This window comes from Rhinolophus hipposideros, assembly GCF_964194185.1.
Source record: "Rhinolophus hipposideros genome assembly, chromosome: 4".
Taxonomy (NCBI): domain Eukaryota; kingdom Metazoa; phylum Chordata; class Mammalia; order Chiroptera; family Rhinolophidae; genus Rhinolophus; species Rhinolophus hipposideros.
In genome coordinates, this window is record NC_138050.1 from 61,140,907 (window position 1) to 61,161,230 (window position 20,324).

Below are 20,324 nucleotides of genomic sequence, written 5' to 3' on the forward strand. Positions count from 1 at the left end.
AGTAGCCAATTCATGAAAAAATATTCATGAATTTTTTTAAAGCATTGCACAAATGAAATACTACTGCACTGTCTTGAAAGCATACACTGCTGTGCTTTAAGAAAGCTCAAGAGGAAATGAAAGGATATATCATTGATCTTTATTCTCCTGAAATGACATCATTAAAAAAAAATAGTGACATAGTATTCCATGCCACACTACAAATTTAAAAATTATATAAATCTAAATAATAAAAAAATACAGTAGGTTGGTTGCATAATTTAGAACTGGCAAAGTATAAAGGTGTTTCATACAAATGATGAAGCTCTTTGATTCAAGGTGGCAAGTCCCTGTAAAAATTCTTAATTACATTTAATAACATTTTAATATAAACCTGTGAATCATATTTAATGGCTACAGAAAACCTTTTGGCACAGTACATGTGGCACTTGTAGGTAAGCATTGACTGAAAATAAGATTCAGACATCAATGAAATGGGCTCAGATCATTAATGAGCATTACCTCAGCTTTCTACAGAAATAGAACAAACAAATGAAAGAGAAAAAAAGAGAGAATTGAGGAGTGGTTCTTACTGTCAGAGAAAGGATTTGTCCCCCACTCCCATGACTTTCAATGCCATGTGTTGGAAAGGAGCCAACACCCAAGTCAGCCTTCACTCTCAGTTCAATTCCACATAGCACTGGGTCTGTAGGAAAATAATATATCTCATTGACGGTGTAAATTAAAAATGATGGAAAGCAAGCTGCCACCCTCCCTTCACTTCTATTTCTTTATCACAGTGCTTATTGCCACCTTATTTGAGTCTGAGAAAAGAACTACAAAGTAATTCTCACCTCCTGACAATAAGCTGCAGGCTCACCCTCTCTCCTGCATCTTCTATTTCCATTCCAAAGAGACAATCAAAGCCAGAATTCAGTCATCTCTCACCCTGAATGCCAAGTCTTCACCTTATCACAGTGCCCTACACTTCAGGAACTGGCGACAAGGAACAAACTAAAAATCCATGTCCAAATCAGTTCCGCAGGAAACTTCAAGCTCCACATATATTTTTAAATACAGTTTCTGATTTTATCATCATGTTGTCATGTTCATTCAGCAGTGATACCCCGACACGCAAAGGTATTTGTTGAAAGAACTTAGGTTTAATGATAGTTTAAAAAATATTAAACTTCCCCTTATATTTTGTATTGGCATAGAATTAACCCCTGGTCATTCGCAAAATATGAAAGCATTCACAAGACTCTACAAAGTGGGAAAGGAAAAAAGATTTATTGAAAGTCAGAGAGAGAGAGAGAGTTCTAGTTGGAACTGGCAAAAGGAGTTTTGCCAGGGCAGAGTCTGATGGAGATAGCTGCGGTGGGTTTCTGTTTAGCTCGAGTTTTATATTTTTCTAAGCAGGAAATAGGGTGCTTGTCAGCTTGCAGGTTGGCTGCCATTACAATCGTCTTCTCCTGAAAACTGTCCTGTTCCCATCTATGAGTGTTTGTTAGTTTGCAAGGGGTTGCCATTGCGATTGGGAACTGTTCTGTTCCTACCTACGATGGATGTAAGGTGCCTGTCAACTTGCAGGTGTAGTGCTAACCAGGGGATTCATAGCCAAGTGGTTACTTTTTACGCTCATTCCTGATAACTCACAAACTCGCTCCTGTTAGCTCTTTGCCTGTCCCACCCTGCCAGCTCACAAGCCCACTCCGGTGAACTGTTTACTTGTCTCATCATACTACCCTTAAATTTTTTGCCAAAACCCCTCCCAACAGCTTGTCCCAATTCTGTAAATGTGGGGCTTTCAAACTGCAAAGGGCCTTCAGCATTTTTCCTAACAAAGCCAAAGCTTTTCCTTTTTGAGGCTTGCTTTTCTTCTACAATGGAAATCAAATTCTTATCTGCATAAAAAGTAAAAAGTGCAGCTAGCATCCCACATCTGTCTCTGTCATTCTGCTGTGAGGTAACTTTTTTCTCTTTTCTTCGAGAAAAATGTATAAAATGTACTCTTTAAAAAAATAAACAAAATGTTATGTGTTTAATAACCTTTTATAAAACTGCGCTTTACACTAATTATCATTTCAATGATCCAGTTTAAAATAACTACATTACATGCATCAAAAAATATCTGAAAGGAAAAAATTAACAGAGAAGAAGCAAATGGCATCACTGTGATTATTACAGCCTCCCTTGGTGGCATTTAGGCAAACTGTCCACCCCCATCCTACCTCTCCAGCCTCCCCCAGCCTCCTCCCTGGCAGCCATGCTCTGGCCTTACTTAACTGCTCACCAGGACCCCAATTAGCCACATGCTCCCAAAGTCCTGTCTTCACTCAGGCCACCGAGAAAGCCTTTCTCACAGTTCCCTTCCTGCTGACGTCATCCTTCTCCTTGGCACCTCCATATCTTGGTAGCACATTTTGGTTGGATTCAGTGCCTCACCATCTTAAATAAGCAGCATTCAAAAGATGCACCTGGACCCATGTGCCCAGATAAGCTGTTGGAAATCTAAATGCTCAGATGGCACAGAACTAAATGTGTGATCCTCTGATTGGGTTTAGTTTCTGGTTGTTAGTCTTCACACTTGTGCAGCCCCCCTCAAACCCTCACTCCAATTTTCCTTCACATTCCTGCTTTCTGAGTTGAAAGAATAATGCTTTCTGGGGTGATGGAGCATGAAGGAGGCAGAAAGCTTTGGAGAAAGGAGAGAGGTGAATGAAGTGTGTTTTGGTGCGAGGTGACATGCCACACACAGTGGCAATAGCAGTACTTGTACCAACTTGGGTGTGCTTTGACATTCAGTATTTGTCTTGTACCAACTTCTTGTCTGAATCTGAGTGGGAGATAGCCTTGCTGGGTGGGGGGGGGGGTCCTACGTGGTCAAGAGGCAGCTTGGACAGAGTTGCCCGAGGTCTTGGTAGAGAGAAGGCCTAACAGATGGCCCAAGAACAAGCCTCCCTTACTTCCGGCCTGGAATGGTAGAACTGCCAACTTCCCAAGGAGTTGAAAACCAGTATGTAGCAATAACACTATTGTAGAAACAACATCCCAAGCCAAAGACCAGATGGAGTGTAGAGAGGGTTAAATTGGGGCCTCCAAAAAGATATACCCACGTCCTAACTCCACAACCTCTGATTGTGACCTTATTCGGAAAAAAAGGGGTCTTTGCAGATGTAATTAAATTAAGGGTTTTGAGATGAGATAGGATTACCCAGGTGGGCCTAAATCCAGATGGGCCTCAAAAAAAGTGTTTTTTTAAGAGATAGATAAGGACAAGACACAGGGAGAAAGAGACGGTCATGTGAAGTCAGAAGCAGAGATTGGAGTGATGCCACAAGCCAAGGAACCCTGGGGCCACTAGAGGCTGGAAGAGACAAAGAAAGATCCTCCCCTAGAGCCTCCTCCGGAGGGAGCGTGTCCTGCTGACAACTCAATTTTGGGCTTCCAGGCTCCAGAACTGGTATAGAATACATTTCTGTTGTTTGAAGCCACCAAGCTTGTGCAATTTGCTACAGCAGCCTCAGGAAACTAAAACAGAGCGTGTGACTGAGAGTCAGAAATCTTAGTAGATGCTGCAGGAGCTGAGGTGGTGATTAACTGAGCAGGGAGAAAGCCCAGGGCTCCCAAAACAAGTGCCATCACTGCCTCAATGGGTGACAGAGGAGACGCCACATGGCCACAATGGATGAAATGCCGATGACAACTAGCCCTAAAAAGAAAAGGAACATCTATTCAAATGTAACTGAGTTTTAAAGAACTAAATTGGATTGATAAAGCAAGATTCAGTTTTCAGCCATCAACACAAATGGAGGGCTTATGGACTAAATTAAGTTCATTTGTAAAAATATCAAGAAAATCATTTTAGTTTCCTATAGCTAAGTTTACGTCTGCATATTTTCTTACAGGCTACACCACACACCAGTGTTGTCAGTGGAGGGTTAAAGGAAAATATGGTAGCTGCAATCTGTTGAGCTATTTTTTATTGTTATAGCTGTTAATATTTTACAAATGAGGGCACTGAAACACACAGTGGGCTCGTGGTTGCCACATAGCTTGTGACTATTTGCTAACCGAGCTCTCAAACCACAATGCTCTTTTCTACCACCGTACCAGCCTACGTCTGCTTAAGTCTACTGTGAACTTCATCGCAGTGTGCACAATATTATGTTTATGTTCCTGACCGGGCGGTGTCTGGCACATCAATGGAGTCCAATCAACCGCTTGTCGAATTTAATCGAATAACCTAACCTGACTGTCCTTAAGTAACCTGCCATCTGGCCATCTGTCTGGTGTTGGGCAAATAATTAAAACTAAAATCTCCTGCCAACCCAGAAAACCTCTCCACCAAGGTAGACAAGAAAGACAACATTTTTATTATCGAATAAGCACTAAACCAGACTGCAGTGGGCATCACAGGCAAGAGATCACACAGACGGAAAGCAACTCACACTTTTATACATATCCCCACATTGCATCCATGTTCTTAAGATGAAAAGCACTAGTCCTCAAGTAAAAAAAAACTCAACAGCACCGTTTATTAAATATAGTTACCCCTAAATTCACCTTGTAGTGGGGTGACTATCTGTGGCAGCTAATTGCCTTTGTCCAAAGGAAAAAATAAAACTTCTCATTATCTCCGTGACAAGTAGGTAGTTTTGCTGTGTGAAGACAGGTGGCTAAGTTACACTCCCACCCTCCCATGGGGAAGAGGAAACAGGGCGCTATTCCTAGGTTGTGAAACAGGTAAGGCTTATTTAGAGCTTCGAAAAAGATTTATATACATCTCATAGGGACAGAGTTTTCAAAGGAAATGCAAAGACAAGTTTTCTAAGGAAATGCTCTAAGAAAATAGAGGGGAACAGTTGCTTTCCCTTTTTTCATCAAGGAAAATTAACTATTATTGTTTTTTAGAATTTTTGTTAGCCCTTTCACTGGGAAGATAGGACAACTGGTTAAATTAGGACACAGAGCAGTGCCTGCTCAAATGTCAATGAGGGATAGAAGTGGTGTGAGACCTCGTGTATTCACAGCAGGAGGCCCTCAGTTGGACATCCCTGAATCTGGAGTGAGGTTGCCAGGGAAGGTGGACTCCTCCTCTGACGTTACTTTGGATGATAACATCAAGGTCAACATCAAGGTCATGGGAAGGGGGCTAAACTCTGAGTGAACTATGAAATGTCCTGTTTGGAATAATGTCTGGTTTAGAGTACCCATAACTATATCGGTGCCCATGGTGTGGCAGACGTGGTGACATCAGTAAAAATCTATGGTCTAGACCTTTCTGTATCTTCTTTAAATTCTGATAGGATTGCAAAGGACATTACTATAAAAAGGAAGGATACTGGCACTTGTCCCAAGCCAAGCATATTCTGTTAATTTTAATAATATTTGGAGGCTTTTTTACCCCTTGTTAAATACTCATTACATTTGGAAAAGAGCTAGCCATTAACTTCTGCATAATAATCTCTCTGGTACTTAAAAGTCATGTCTAAATTGCCTCACTTTTCTTACCTCCATGCTTAACCATCTAACGTTAACAAATGGGAATAATTTGTTAAGAGGGAAATTGAAAGGAAAAATATAAATTAGGAGTGATAATATATCCTAATTTATAATCTATACAAATGTGAAACTTTAGAGAATTCAAAATTGAAAAGGGACTAGAAATTAAAATATTTTTAACTTCTACATTTTTGCTGTTTTCTTTCTTTTACCTTATTTACCCATTTCAAAAGAAGCAGTGCCTTTTTTTGTTTGTTTGTTTGTTTTTAATTTTGGAAATATGGTGAAATACAAAGAAAAGGAGAAAAATCCATTTTTCACAAACAGACACCATTAACATTTCTAAAGAATCTCCTAGCATTTTCTCTATTCCTTTTTGCACTTCTAACACATATACTCTCATTTAATATTGAAAATATAAGCATTTTTTCAATACTAATTAAAATTCATGAGTGCATTAGTCACCTATTGCTACATAACAACTTAAGAGCTTACACCACAATAAACATTATCTCATGCAGTTTCTGGGGTCTGGAATCTGGGACAGGTTTAGCTGCTGTTTCTATTTCAGTGTCTGATGAGTTTCCAGTCAAGATGTTGGCTGGAATTGCAGTTACCTAGTTACCTGAAGGCTTTAGTAGGGCTGGAGGGTCCACTTCTAAGATGAGTCTCTCACGTGGCTTTTGGCCGGAGGCCTTAATTCATCACTACATGGGCTCTCCATAGGGTCTCTCGAATGTCCTCGTGACATGGCACCCGGTTTCCTCCAGAGTGGGTGATGCAAGAGAGAGCAAGGTGAAAGCCACAGTGTCTCTTATCACCTAACCTCACAAGTCACACACAATCATTTCCGTAACGTATTGGTTACACTGACCAGCCATATTCATCGTGGCAGGTAACTCACAAGAATGTGAAGACCAGGGACTCACAAAAGTGTGAACACCAGGGGAACTTATGTGAGACTAGCTACCACAGTGGGACTTTTTAATGGCTGCATGAATTTTATAATAGAGATCTCTATAACTGTATTAACTATTTATAAGAGATTATATATTATTTCCAGTATTTCATTATTGCAAATAACTTTATCAAGCACCTTTGTATAAAAAACTTCTCATCGGTACTTCAGATTTTTTTTCTTTTTTTTTTTGGTTATGGTCTCAGAAGTAGGATTATTGAGTTATAAGAAAAGTTTCTTTAATTCCCATTTTAAATTGCTTCCACAAGCAAATATTTTATATTTATTTCAGTTAACATATGCATTTCCTTCAATGTATTTGTGATAAACACCTTATAATACCTACACAACTACATGTTTATTTTTCATTTAATGCTTTCTATATGGTATGTATTTTAGGTAGATATTTTATATCTATATATAATATTTTGATACTTACAGCATGTGGGTTTTTTCATTGTTATTTAACCGTTTTATAGATCCTCCTGAGTTTGTTTGTTGCTGTTATTTTGGACAACTTAGAACTTGATGAAGATCTAAAGAAGCTTAAACAAGTAAGTAATGTATGGGGGATTCTTTACAACATGTACTTACAGGTTATATTAAAGCAGTTTGAGCTTCAAAGGAAAAAAACTAGATTTTAATAAGGTAGGGCAGTCTAAATTGGCAATTTTTTTTTGTTTAATTTTTATCCATTATCAGCAAAGGAAATTTTCCATTGCTCCATAATTATCCATATTACTAGGAATATTTTTATGTTATTATTATTGTAAGTAACATTAGATAGGCATAGTACAGTAAATGGGATTTGGAGACTATTCTCCTTCTGCCATGAAATGAAAGTTGTCTGGAAATGAAATGCCTTAGGGCCAGATTGCCATTTTGCATAATTATATGAAATACTCTTGATCATCATCATAAAAATATTAAACATCAATTTTCCTGACCTCTAGACACTAAAAGAGAATTTAGTCTGGGTTTCCATGGTTATTATAAGAAATGGAATAGAATAAATGATCAATTGTGTGCCCAGTTATGTATGAACACAGATTGGGTGTTACGGCAATGATAATCGTATCAAAACAAAATGGACATGAAATTGTGTGAAAGTTATTTATTGATGGCAGAAAGACAACAGGTAGGAGCAACCATTCTCATAGTTGCTGTTACATGAAGGATACTTGGCTTGTATATTTGGCTCTATCAAAGAGTATAGACCTTTTGAGAAGCAGAGTTAGTGGAAAAGGACACTGGATACCATATTCTTGGATCACCCTTCTCAGCACTGCAAGAATAGCTGGGATGTTACCAAAGAGAACCAAGGCTCTGAAACAAATCCTATGTGGAATTCCATGAGGCCCTACACCTTCAGAATTTTCAAATTCCATCTGAATTGTCTATATTTAACAAAGCAAAAATATAACCTATTTAAATTATTTTGTTGTCATTTACATAAATGAAAGTCATTTTAGGCATTTCATCTAATCACTCTTGTTTATCTCCAAGGCCTATGATTTTTATCTAAGGGTTGTCAATAATGAAAAATATTGATATAAAGATGCCCCTGAAATCTATGTAACTTTACTAACAATTGTACCCCAATAAACTTTAATTTAAAAAATAACAATAATAAATATAAATAAATTCAAAAAAAGATGCCCCTTTAAATAAACTATATGGTACTTTGCTTTGACTATATATCATTAGCTATAAAAAAGGGGGGGGGGAGCTTTTATTTAATCACTTGCTATATATTAGTGATGTTTTGTATTTCTGAAAATGCTGTTCATCAGAGATGATTATCCAATAGTGCTAGCCTATAATTTAAAATATCTTCTTTGAATAGAGATATTTGAGCATTGAAAATCTCAATCTTAAAATTGCAGATCTCTTTTCATTAGTATTTTTCACATTTGTTTTTTGCCATGATTGGACTGAAATTACATTTCTATTAAATTCATCTATTAATTTTATACTTGAACTTCATGAAATTGCTGTGGACCAAATATTGTTAGAGTAAGCTAAAATGTTCCTGGTTCACTTTCTTTCATTTTTTATAAGAATATTTTGTGTTTTCACTAGTTTTTAACAATTATGTCACTTTTTTTATATCCCTAGTTTTCCTTATTTCCTTTGATTTTGGCCTTTGAGGTAAGGCTCATATACAGTTTCAAACACACACACATGCGCGCATCACTTTCATGCACATAATGATGTGGATACCTGAAACTTTACACTGTCTTTTATAGCTTCTTTTATGCTTCCAGTAAAAATATTACCTGAAACATTTGTTTAGTTTTCCATGCGCAGGCCCAACCCTTAAGGATTTAAAGGTATATACTTTATTTGTATTATTCCCAGATAGATAATAGAATGGGAGAAATGTGGGAAGAAAACGCTTGATTTTCTTAATGTTTGAAGTTTAGAAAGCATTATGTATTTCAAAGTCTGTCTTTGTTTAGGTCAAACTTTTTTGGTCATCTTTAACCCTTTCCACCAACTAGTCTGTAGGTTCTTATAGATACAGTAACATTTATTGACCACTCATTCAGTGTCAGGTGCTTTGCATTTTAACTTATTTAATTTTCACAATAACCATGTGATGGAGGTGTTACTAATATATACTAGTATAAGAAACTAAGACACAGAGAAGTTAATTAACTTGCCTAGGGTCACACAGTGAATAAGTGGCAGAGTTAGGATTTGTACCCAGGAAATTTGGACCAAAATCTCAGACTCGGTATACTATACTGAGTTGAGCTAAAGATATATAAATGCCAAACTAAAGTCATGCCTTATCTGGAGGCTTACTCACAGGACTGTTAATTACCCATTTATAAATAATGATATTTTAGGTGACAGGGATGTCATTCTACTCACCAAATAACTGTTGATGTCAGGGAAAATTTTCTGAGGAATGGAGGTGAATTAAATAACCCAATCATTAAAACTATCCAAAATAGTTCTTTGTTTCCCCTTGAAAAGCAGGTGATATAATCAGAGCCACTAGATTTGTGATGTTTGCAGACTTTAAGAGCTAAAATGCTTGCTATTCACTCCACATAGTGGCAGAGGCTGCTCAGGGCTCCTCTTCTCTCGGTGACCTTGTGGAACAATGATCCTCCTTGGACACAGACATAATATTGCAGCATATTAACATTTTAGCCAGGCCTCTAGAGGCTTTTAATCTATTTTATTATGATTGTGGAAAAAAGAACACCATGTTAAAATATAAATGTTGGTTCATAGACATTTTCAAGAGTAATAGAAATCAGTGAGAGTTACCTCTAAAATGGAAAAGTTAAATATGAAATATTAAATAGAGCTATTAGGAAGAGAAAGTTAATTCTCACACTTGGGAGAGAAAACATGACCCTGAAGATGGGCAAGATGGAAGATTATGGTAGAAAGCTAAAAGATACAGTGAAGAAATTGGAATGGAGGAGAAGAAATAAGTGAAGAAGTAAACTAGGAAAACATTTAAGGTATGAAATTAAGGGACAGATCACAGGTTATGATTACAACACAATGATAAAATGGGAGCAATGTGACCGAATCTGGAGTCTGGACAGTGATAAAGTCAGATAGCCAAATGTCAAGGCCACCAGAGCCTCTAAGGGAGACGTTCCCCGAGGGCAAGTATGGTCTACATGATCAGCAGTTGGCGGACTCGTGGAATAGTATTCTCCTTAGTTAGAAACATGATGCTATCTATATTTTTCCTCTTCTTTTCTGAAGTCACCTCCTTGCCTTTTAAGACAGTGGTTTCCCACCAGGGATTGCTGACCTCTAGGGCTTTTCAAGAGAAACTATGGAGTCAGCAGCCCTTTTTACTACTATAGGAAGCCGAAAGAGAATTGTTCATTTACCCAACGTGAATGCTTGTAGGGGGAAATCTGCCAATTCTAGGTGGCAGCACTGCCCCCTAAAGCTAAAGCTCTGAAGTCTCTTCATGTATGCTTTTCTTTAAGGAAAAAGAAACCACATTGAATTATTTATTGCTTAATAAAGGTGTTTTGATAGACAAAGTAGTTATTTTTAAGAAAGGTAGGATTCAGAGGGCAGAATAAAAGGGATCCTTGGAGAAGAATTTTGAAAGTTTCTGATACAAATGCCCATTCCCACCACTCCCCTTCTCCAAGATATCGCCAGTGTTGTGCCTTAATAGTAACCAAATGTAGTTTTCCTTTATCACTCTTCGAAATAAATAATTTTCTAAAAATCATACCAATTATATACATCCATGTAAAATCGATCTATTGCTTTCCCTGTGTTTCACATAAGATGCAATCGATTCCTAACAGCTATATACAGCGGTAGCAATCATTTCATACAGGCTGTAATTTACATGACCCCATTATCTAATTAAATAGAGACCATGCTTCTATTTTCAGAATCCCCAAAACCCAATAATGGACCTGGAATGTGGAGGTTGGGGGGAGAAGGGGAAAGGAGAGAATGGTTTTCTACGTAAGATCAGAAAAGTGACTAAAAATGAGATTCTTGGTGAATGTGTAATTTGGCTGTTGAGAAGCCAAGTCAGTTTGTATAGAGGCTAAAAAAAAATCCCTTGACCTACTACTGTCCTCTGAGTAGTAGAAGACAGTGACCTTGGTGTAAGAATAACATAGGGGGATGTAAGTGGAGTTTTGCAAACTTTGGAAATGAAGCGAATTCTTGCAGCTTTAATGATTTTTGTAAATTCAGTGCAAGGCAAATATAAAGGGTTTTCTTTTAAGCAATATGAAATTCATTAAACTGTGAAGGAAAAAAAAACCACAGAGAAGCCTCAGGGAAAGAATCATTGAAAAGAGAAGTATAGATACTCTGTTTAGATTAAATTCAATGCTCTACAGTTAAAACTGTTTCCCCAACTCTGTATCAAGTCTCATTTGAATCCTGTTTCGAATTCAATGTTTGGCCTTTTGCATATTGAGAGTGAGGAGTAGGGATATGTAAAGAAGCTTCTCTCTCTTATTGACTGTGATTTTTTTAAAAAACAAAAACAATAAAAATCTTATATTTCTATTTAAAATGTGAGCTCCAGGTTAAAGTTTGTCTTTAGCCTTATCTGAGATCTTTCATTTCATCTCTGTCTTGTCTCCTATGCTGACGTCATTCCAGACTTGGGACATCAACAAGGAGACAGGGTGTTGTCAGAGTATGCCATTCATCTAAGCTCTGGTCGCCATCTCCTGATTTGAGTCGAGCCTTACATTCTTCTCAACCTTTTGTTCCATCTCTCATGAGTGAACTCAAACTAATGTAACATAAAAGAGAGTGGTGGAACTGCTACAATAATACATATTACTTATTGAAAACTACCTTATGTAAGGCACTTCATATTAAATTACTGAATTTAATCCTGAATATTAAAGACGCAGAAACTAAGATTCAGAGGAGTAAATTTCTTGCCCCAATTCACAGGATTTGTAAGTGCCTAAGATGGAATAACGTGGGCTCTCTGCCACTAAGCCACTGTCCTCACCAAAAGATGCCACACTAGTGCATTCATTCGTTATGAGACACGTGTCTAGAAAATAGATTGGATGAGATGCTTACATTTGTGAATCAACATATTCCTTCTCTGTGGGTGTATGGACTGGAGGCCAAATTATAATCAGAATATAGCTTGGTGAGCCAGGAGTCAGTGTGAGGTATGTGGGAGGAGGGTTGCATGATTCAAATGTGTAATGGCATCAGGCTAAGATTGTGTGAGGTATCCTTTTATAGGTGGTACATCACTATCCATTCTGTAATCCTAGGGTCTGAGTACTCATCTACTGTGTGTCAGATATTGTGTGAGGGGCAAGGGACAAAATGATGACCAAGACATTGTTCCTGCCTTCAAATAGCTTGTCAGCTGGTAGGGGAAGTGACAAGTAAACAGATATCACAGAGGTCTGTGGAGCACATAGGCACATCTAACAGAGACTATGAAATAAGAGCTGTTTTCTCGCAAGTGTGATATGGACAGAAATCTGAAGGTTGAGTAGTGCCTATCCAGGTGAAGAGGGTTGGAAGAAGGTAGCATGAGAAATTGTACTTAAGTCCAAAGGAACAACAACCTTTTTATTTAGGCAAGAAAAAAGCACAGTGATTTTTTTTTTTTTTTTAAGAAAATGCTGGGAGTTTACCCTGGTTCAAGTATAGAAAAAGGAAGAAAATGGTGAGCTGAAAATATAAGCAGGGACCAGCAGATGAAATGGTGTGAGCAGCGCTAAGCATTATGCTAAGGGCATTTAAGACAAAGAGTAGCATAATCTCCCCTACAGTCTAGCTTCAGTGCATAAAATGAACAGAAGGGCACCTAGGCTGAAGCTAGGAGGACCCATTTCTGAGGCAGAAAGTGATCATAGCCTCAACTAAAGGAAACAGAGATGAGGGAACATAACGGAATAGTGAAATACAGAGGAGGGAAAACACGATAGGATTTGGTGACTGACAACGATGTTACCCAGGTTTCTAGATTGCCCTAGACATGCCAAGACAGAGAATAGAGGAGAAGGGAAAAAAAACGGGACTTTTGCTTGTTTGTTTGTTTGTTTTCTTTAGAGGAATGGAGGCTCGTCATATATTTTCCATGAGACAAATGCCTGGGAGATATCTATGAGACGATGTCTAGAGGTAGATGTAAGGTTTAAAGGTTAGGTGAAATATCTGGACTGAAATAGACATTGGAGAGGAGCAAAAATCAATATGCAGATGATCATTTAAGCCTTTAGGAATCATGACTTTACCAAGGGAAGAATGGTTCCCTGAGGAATAATAAATGAATCGTATAAGCCAATGAGGGGGCCCCTGAAGTGTGAAAGAGAAGTCACAGCCCAAGAAGCAGGAGGAAAGTCTAGAATGTGTTTGTCATCAAATCCAAAAGGTAAAAGTGTTTCAAAAAGGAATCTGTGGTCAACAATCTCAAAGATTTCAGAGAGGTAAGAAATTGTCACCATAGAAAATAATCCTATCTACCATAGCATAAGAAAGAATAAAATACTTATGAGTAAATTTAACCAAGGAGGTGAAAGACTTCTATACTGAAAGCTGTAAAACATTGTTGAAAGAAATCACAGGAGACACAATATATGAAAATACATCTTGTGTTTATAGATTAGAAGACTTAATATTGTTAAAATGTCAATACTAACTACCTAAAGCAATCTGCAGACTCGTGCAATCCCTGTTAAAATCCCAGTGTGTTTTTTTGTAGTTGTAGGAAAAAAATTCTAAATTTTATATGGAATCTCAAGGGGCCCCAAACAACAAAAACAATCTTTAAAAAGACAAACTAAGTTTGAAGCCTCACACTTCTTGATCTCAAAACATATCACAAAACTATAGAAATCAAAATGACATGGTACTAACATAAAGACAGACATATAGATCAATAGAGCAGAGAGAGACCATAAATAAACCCTGGTATATATAGTCAAACAATCTTTAACAAAGGTGTCAAAACCACATAAAAGGGAAAGGATGATCTCTTCAACAAATAATGTAGGAAAAACTAGATGACCACATGGAAAAGAATGAAGTTGAGTCCTTACCTTACATCATATACAAAAACTAATTCAGAATGGATTAAAGACCTTAACATAAGATCTAAAACTAAAAAATCTAGATTTCTTTTTGAAGAAATCTAAACATTTCTTCAAAATGTTTAGAAGAAAACATTATGGAAAGCTTCATGATAGTGGAATTGGAAATGATCTCTTGGATATGACACCAAAAGCACAGGCAATAAAAGCAAAATAAACAAATGAGACTACAGCAAATTTAAAAACTTTTGTACATCAAAGGAAATAATCAACTCAGTGAAAAGGCAATTTATGGAATGGTGAGCCCTAAACCAGTATGACTGGTGTCATTATATGAAGAAGAAAAGAGACACAGACAGATACACAGGGAGAACATCATGTGATGACAGAGGCAGAGACTGGAGTGAGCTGTCTAGAGGGTGAGGGACACCCAGGATTGCTAATTGTCACCAGAAGCTGGGAGAGAATACTGGAACAGACCCTCCTTCAGAACCTCCAAAAGGAACCAAGTCCACAGACACTTTAATTTTGGACTTTTAGCCTCCAGAACTGTGAGACGATAAGTTTCTGTTAGTTTAAACCATCCAGTTTTTTGGTACTTTGTTTCAGCAGCTCTTGGAAACTAATACACCTCCAGAGCCTCGTTCTCTGGCCTCAAGAAGAAACTATTCCTTTCTGACACTAGTTGAGAGCACAGCATAATAGGTGTACTCCCAAAATGCCAGACCAGCTCCCATTCACCAAGAACAGCTTTCTCAGCAGTTGGAGTCATTTTCTTTTGCTCCTAATCGAACAAATTCCATAAAAATAAATTTTATAAATTTGAGACTTTCTTGGAAGAAGGGTTTCTCTAAGCCCTTCCAAAATGTCATTTCATGTATGACTGACCCAAACCAGATCACTATTAGAAGACTATTTTCAGAAATCTTGTTCTCTGCCTCATCCACAGGTACTCAGGACTTTTAATAAGTTAGCTTATGTCTCTCTTGCCATTGCACAAACATAAAATGACTTCCCTAAGACTGTTCAAATTTACGTAGGTAAGTTGTCAGTGCATCATTCTATAAGCGTGCTAATTTAGAACTACTTTTATTACAGTTTTTCACTCTGCAAGATAACTCCTCAATTAAAAAAAAAGAAAAGAAAAAGAAAGAAAAGTGAGGTTGAAAGGGCCAACGTGCCCAAACCCAGGTGAGAAGCGCACACTTCAGCTCTGCCTGAACTCTGCATGCCCGGTCCTCAGACCACTACTTAGCTGTGGGAATGCTATTTCATTTTGCTTTCTTTAATCAAGAGAACAAAAATTTTAAAAACTAGCAGTGCTTTTTTCCTTCAGATCCTGTCAGAGGCAATGGAAACTGCATGGCTAGGGTTCTGAAAAAAAAAAGTGTGACAGTTGGTTTTCAGTTTTATGCAGCCTCTCACAATCATTGAATTGAAAAAAAGAAAAGAAAAAAAACAGCTTTCTTAGCTTTGTTAAGACTTGTTATAGGGAGTTGGGGTAGTGAGTTTTACCCTATGTGCCTATGTGTACCTAAACAGGAAGCATGAACCCATTGGAGGTATTTTCATAGCCTTGATTTCTTTTGGTATCAAGTTTCATACAGCCCATCTGTTCTTTGTTCTGATGAGGATCTGGAAGGGTATTAATTTCCTAAGGTTGTTGTAACAAAAATACGAAATCTGGGTGGTTTAAAACAACAGAAATTCATTGTCTCACAGTTCCATATACCTTTCCATTTTTCCCAAAGCTTTTTTACTTTCTGCTTGTTCATTCATTCCTCAAATCTTTGAGTCCCCACTGTGTTCAAGACATTGGGCCAGGCACTGAAGAGACAAGAATAAATAATTTTTTTAAAAAAAGATAAAAAAAGAATAAATAAGTTTTCTGCTCTCATGGAACGTATGGTCTAATGGAGGACTTGAACGTAAATAATCGAACCAATTAATAAATATTTACAAATTGAGATGAACTTCCTTCAAAAAACACCGTTTCAGTGAGGACTTGATACAAAACCCTGACCTCAATACGTGTTAGGGAGGTGAGGAAAGAGAAACACTTGAGGTAGGTTATGAAGGCTGAGCTGCAGCGAACGTCATAAAGATGTTGATGGGGGAGGGGAGAGCATTCCAGAGAGAAGCAAAAGCATTCAGCATGACCAGAATCCATAAAGCCCAGAGTAAAGTGGTGTAAAGTGAGCCTGGAAAAATAAGCAAAGCATAGACCATGCAGCAACTTGAAAAAACATGTTAAGAACTTTGACCTTTGACCTAAGAGCAATAGGAAGACCCTGATGGCTTTTACGCAAGGAGTCAATAGTGAATTAAAGAGCTATTTAAGAATCAAAATCAGTAGGGACTTGATGATAGTTTGGATTTAAGGACACTTATGTGAGAGAGTCTCAAGGATGATTCTTGGTTTCAGGTTTGTTTCCTTGGATGGATGATGATGCCATTCACTGAACCAGGAAACATTAGCACAGAACCGTATTTGAAGAAAAAGATCATCAACTCAGTCTTGGGCATGTTGAGTTGGAAACTCTGTGCAGAAACATTTGTTGGTTGCATGTATAGGTCTGGAGTACAAAGATGAGGGCTGGCTGGCTAGAGATATAAATATGGACAGTCAATGTAATTCTTATTTAGCGACTGCCTATCAGGTGCCAGACACTGTTCTAGGCATGTGGAATAAGTCAGTGAACAAACCAGACAAAAGTTCCTGTCCTTGATTCTTCAGTCCTAGTGAAGTTCTCTGTATTTGCATAATAGTGGAAGTCCTAAATCTCCACGAGATTGCATAGGGTAGGAAGGAAAAAGATACTGGTGCCTTGAGGAAGAACAACATTTAATAACTGCTGCTGCTTTGCCCGTAGAATACCACAAATGATCTGTCTCTCTTTTTCCTCCATGTAAATTTTGACTTTTGGTTCTGTTACAAATAATCAATATTCTCTCTGTCTAAGTTCAACCTCCCAATAAGAGAATATCCGATTAGTCCACTTAGTCAACATCACTCCTTTTAGGCCAGAATTTCCTATCTCTGACTCCCTCACAATGTCAGTCAGTCTTACAGAAAGCCATCAGGTCTAAATCCAAGCCAAACCGCAAAGAGGGCCACCGTGAAATTTGGCTGGCTTCCTCAAACAATCAATCCCTTCTTCTCCTAAATATCCACCCTGGCCTCTGTTTTGGAGGAGCTAGATGAAGAGAAGATGTGCAGCAATGAAAGGAGAGCCCACGTCCCCTCCCCAGTTCCTGGCCAGATGTCATGCTTATAGCTCAGTGGGTAGAAGTTTGGGGGAGGTTTAAATCCGACATTGGATTGCACTAGACTGATTTTGAATAACTAAAGGCGGCCAAAAATATCCGGAATTTATCGAAGAACAGCAACCATTCTGTTTTTCTTTATTCATAATTCCACTTCCCTGTACTTGAGGGCCAGTGATTTCATCGTTGGCCTTCCTTACATTCTACTCACTACGCTTATTCAGTAGCAGGCGCAGTGGGGAGTGGGGTGTCTGGCATCTTCAAACAGCCATATGGCTCTAGAATATTTTTTACTTTGATATTAACAAAAGAGTGATTTAGACTATTTCTAGGAAATGAGAAATGTTTATGCATGTTATTTTTGTTTGATGTTAGCCCTATTTACATGTTGTTTTGCATAAAATATGTTGATTAATGTGAATTTTCATAATGCATCAAGTAAGGCCTTTTTATCAAAGTATGCAAAATTGAACAACTCTACAATCTGCCACAAGCATACTCAGGAATGATGCTTGGAAAATGCATGATTGTTGCGAAAAGGAATTACTTAAGGGGACAGAGCACAGCTGGGGTTCAAAACCTTAATGTGGAGACTCCAGTACAAAATGTCTGTCTTCCACAACTCTAATTTAAAGTGTGGTGTTTATTTTATGGTAAATATAATCACCAATACTAGTTATCTGTATATTAAGGTGAAACAGATAAGGAAATTTACTGTAGATAATGAGAGTTGGATTTTACACTTTCAGAGAAGGAAGTTACAAATAAGCAAAGGGGAGATGCCAGAATAAACTCTATGGTGCTAGATTGAAATAGGAGTATTAGTATGGACTCGGTTTGTTTTTTATTTTATTTTAAGATAGATAGGTAAATAGATCTATAGCTTCATAGATGCATAGATATGTATATAGATATATAGATGTGTAAATCATACGTAGATACAGAGACAATATAGATACATAAATGCAGGGATGGATACATATTCGTATTCATAAATGTACATAGGTGCATGGATGGTTCTATGGTTACAAGATACATGCATACATAGATAGGTACTAAATATAGATATGTGTGTCTACATGAGTTCCTATACATACATGTACTTCCTAGCTATTTCCTCTGAGTGAGCCTAAAAGCAGTGACATACCAGTAATAACATGCAAACCCTGTGCCCAAGATTTTCATTTTTAAATACCATTCACCAGTAAAACAAATCAGTACTCTTTGGAGAAATGGCTGATTCTAGAGCTAAGTCAGGGAAGACACCATATGAAACTTAAGTGTTTTGTGGAGCCAGAAAGCAAGGAAGGGCATTAAAAGAAGAAAGATAAGGGTATATCCAAAGAATAGTGGAGCCAACTGAAAGAACCCCCAACGGTCAAAGCAGGAACAATTTGAGCAATAAATAACAGTAGCATTGGATTATAACCCAAAGAATGAAATAAATAGCCAAAAAAATCCATATGTATAAACTAATGATTGAATTAGTTAAAATGTAGGAGAAGGGACTACTCTTCCTCACAGAGTAATCCCAAATCATAAATGTAGAGAAACAGAAAGAATAATAAATAAGGGAAATAGAAAATCACCATGAGAACTGTCAATAAGCACCAAAACCTATATTTTTGTAAGAGTTTATTTGAGCCAAACTAACAACATATGCCAGGGAGCGAGATCTCAAATGCTCCCGAGAACAGCTTTGCAGCTTCTTTCGTGCATTTGAAATTAAGGAGGGGATGTAAGGAAGACTGGAGAAAGCGAGGCAGGGTTTGGATTGTCATATAGTTTTGATTATTTGCCCTCTTGAAGGTAAATACCCTATTCAAGGGGTATTATTTCTGGCATTTCAAACTTGTATTAACCCAGATAGGCAAGAACAATGGAAAGGCTTAAAACCTTTCACTAAATAGTTACAAGAAGCATCGTACAGCATTAGGAATAGAGACAGTGGAAATGTAATGGCTGCGTGTGATGTCAGAGGGGTAGTGGATGGGGGAGGGGGATTGTCATTCAGTGAGGGATATAAATGATAAATGTCTTAACTAGTACATTGTTTTGTGCACCTGAAACTAATAAAAAAAAAAAAAGTACAAAAAGAAAAAAAGAAGAAGTTAATCGCCTGGGGTGTGGCTCACCATGATCTGCCCAGCTAGGAATTTCTGATTAGATCACCCTGTGAGGTTACTTTTCATAGAACCCTGCCCCCTTTTTTCTTTTTGTCCACAGAACTCTTAAGTTATAATTGGTGCAGGCAAGATCTACCAATGAATACCAAAATTACTGTGTGAAACTTGAAGAAGAAATAGGATATTTGTATGGCCTGAAAATATCTCCCCACAAAATAATTTTTTTTAATTACTGCGATGGCTTTAACATGTGTCCACAAATTCTTTGATGTTCCTTCTTCCTAGGAGATAAAACTTAATTCTTCTTTCCTTGAGTGGCAACCAGTTAGTGATTTGCTTCTAACTCATAGTGTAAGAAAAGGGAAACATTGCAAGTTTATGGTGAAGGAACCTGGTAGACATACCTTACCCAAGTGATTAGGATTACCATCACCAATATTAAAGGATATTGATACCTTTAATACCCCCTGGTATTATGATATGAGCATATTATTTTCATGGCATTTTTTTAAAAAATCCATAACCTCAGTTTGATCATGACAAAACATCAGACAACCCTAAATGAGGGGTACTCTACAAACTACCTGCCCAGTACTCTTTAAAATTGTCAAGGACATTTAAAACAAGGGAAGTCTCAAAAACTGTCACAGCTAGGGGAGACTAAGAAGACATAACAATGAAATTTGATGTGGTATTCTAGATGGGATCCTGAAACGGAACAAAGACATTCATTCATGCAAAAATCAGGGAATTCCACATAAGTTCTATACTTTCGTTAAAAGTATTTAGCCAAGGTTAATTTCTGAGATTTTGTAAGTGTTCTATGGTATGGAAGAAGCTAAGATAAGAAAAAGCTGGGTCAGGGGTATACTGGAACTCTGTATTATCTTTTCAACTCTCACGTAAGTTTCAAATTATTTCAAAATAGTGCTTTTTAATGGGATAGGAATTTCT

At 37.5% G+C, this 20,324-nt stretch overlaps 1 protein-coding gene across 1 annotated transcript in view; it reads left to right on the forward strand.

Annotated features, from left to right (window-relative positions):
* NALCN (sodium leak channel, non-selective) overlaps positions 1 to 20,324 on the forward strand; it is a 318,494-nt gene that overhangs the window by 202,664 nt on the left and 95,506 nt on the right. The window contains 1 exon segment of the mRNA XM_081047253.1: positions 6,922 to 6,996. Coding sequence (XP_080903379.1) covers positions 6,922 to 6,996 — 75 coding nt within the window.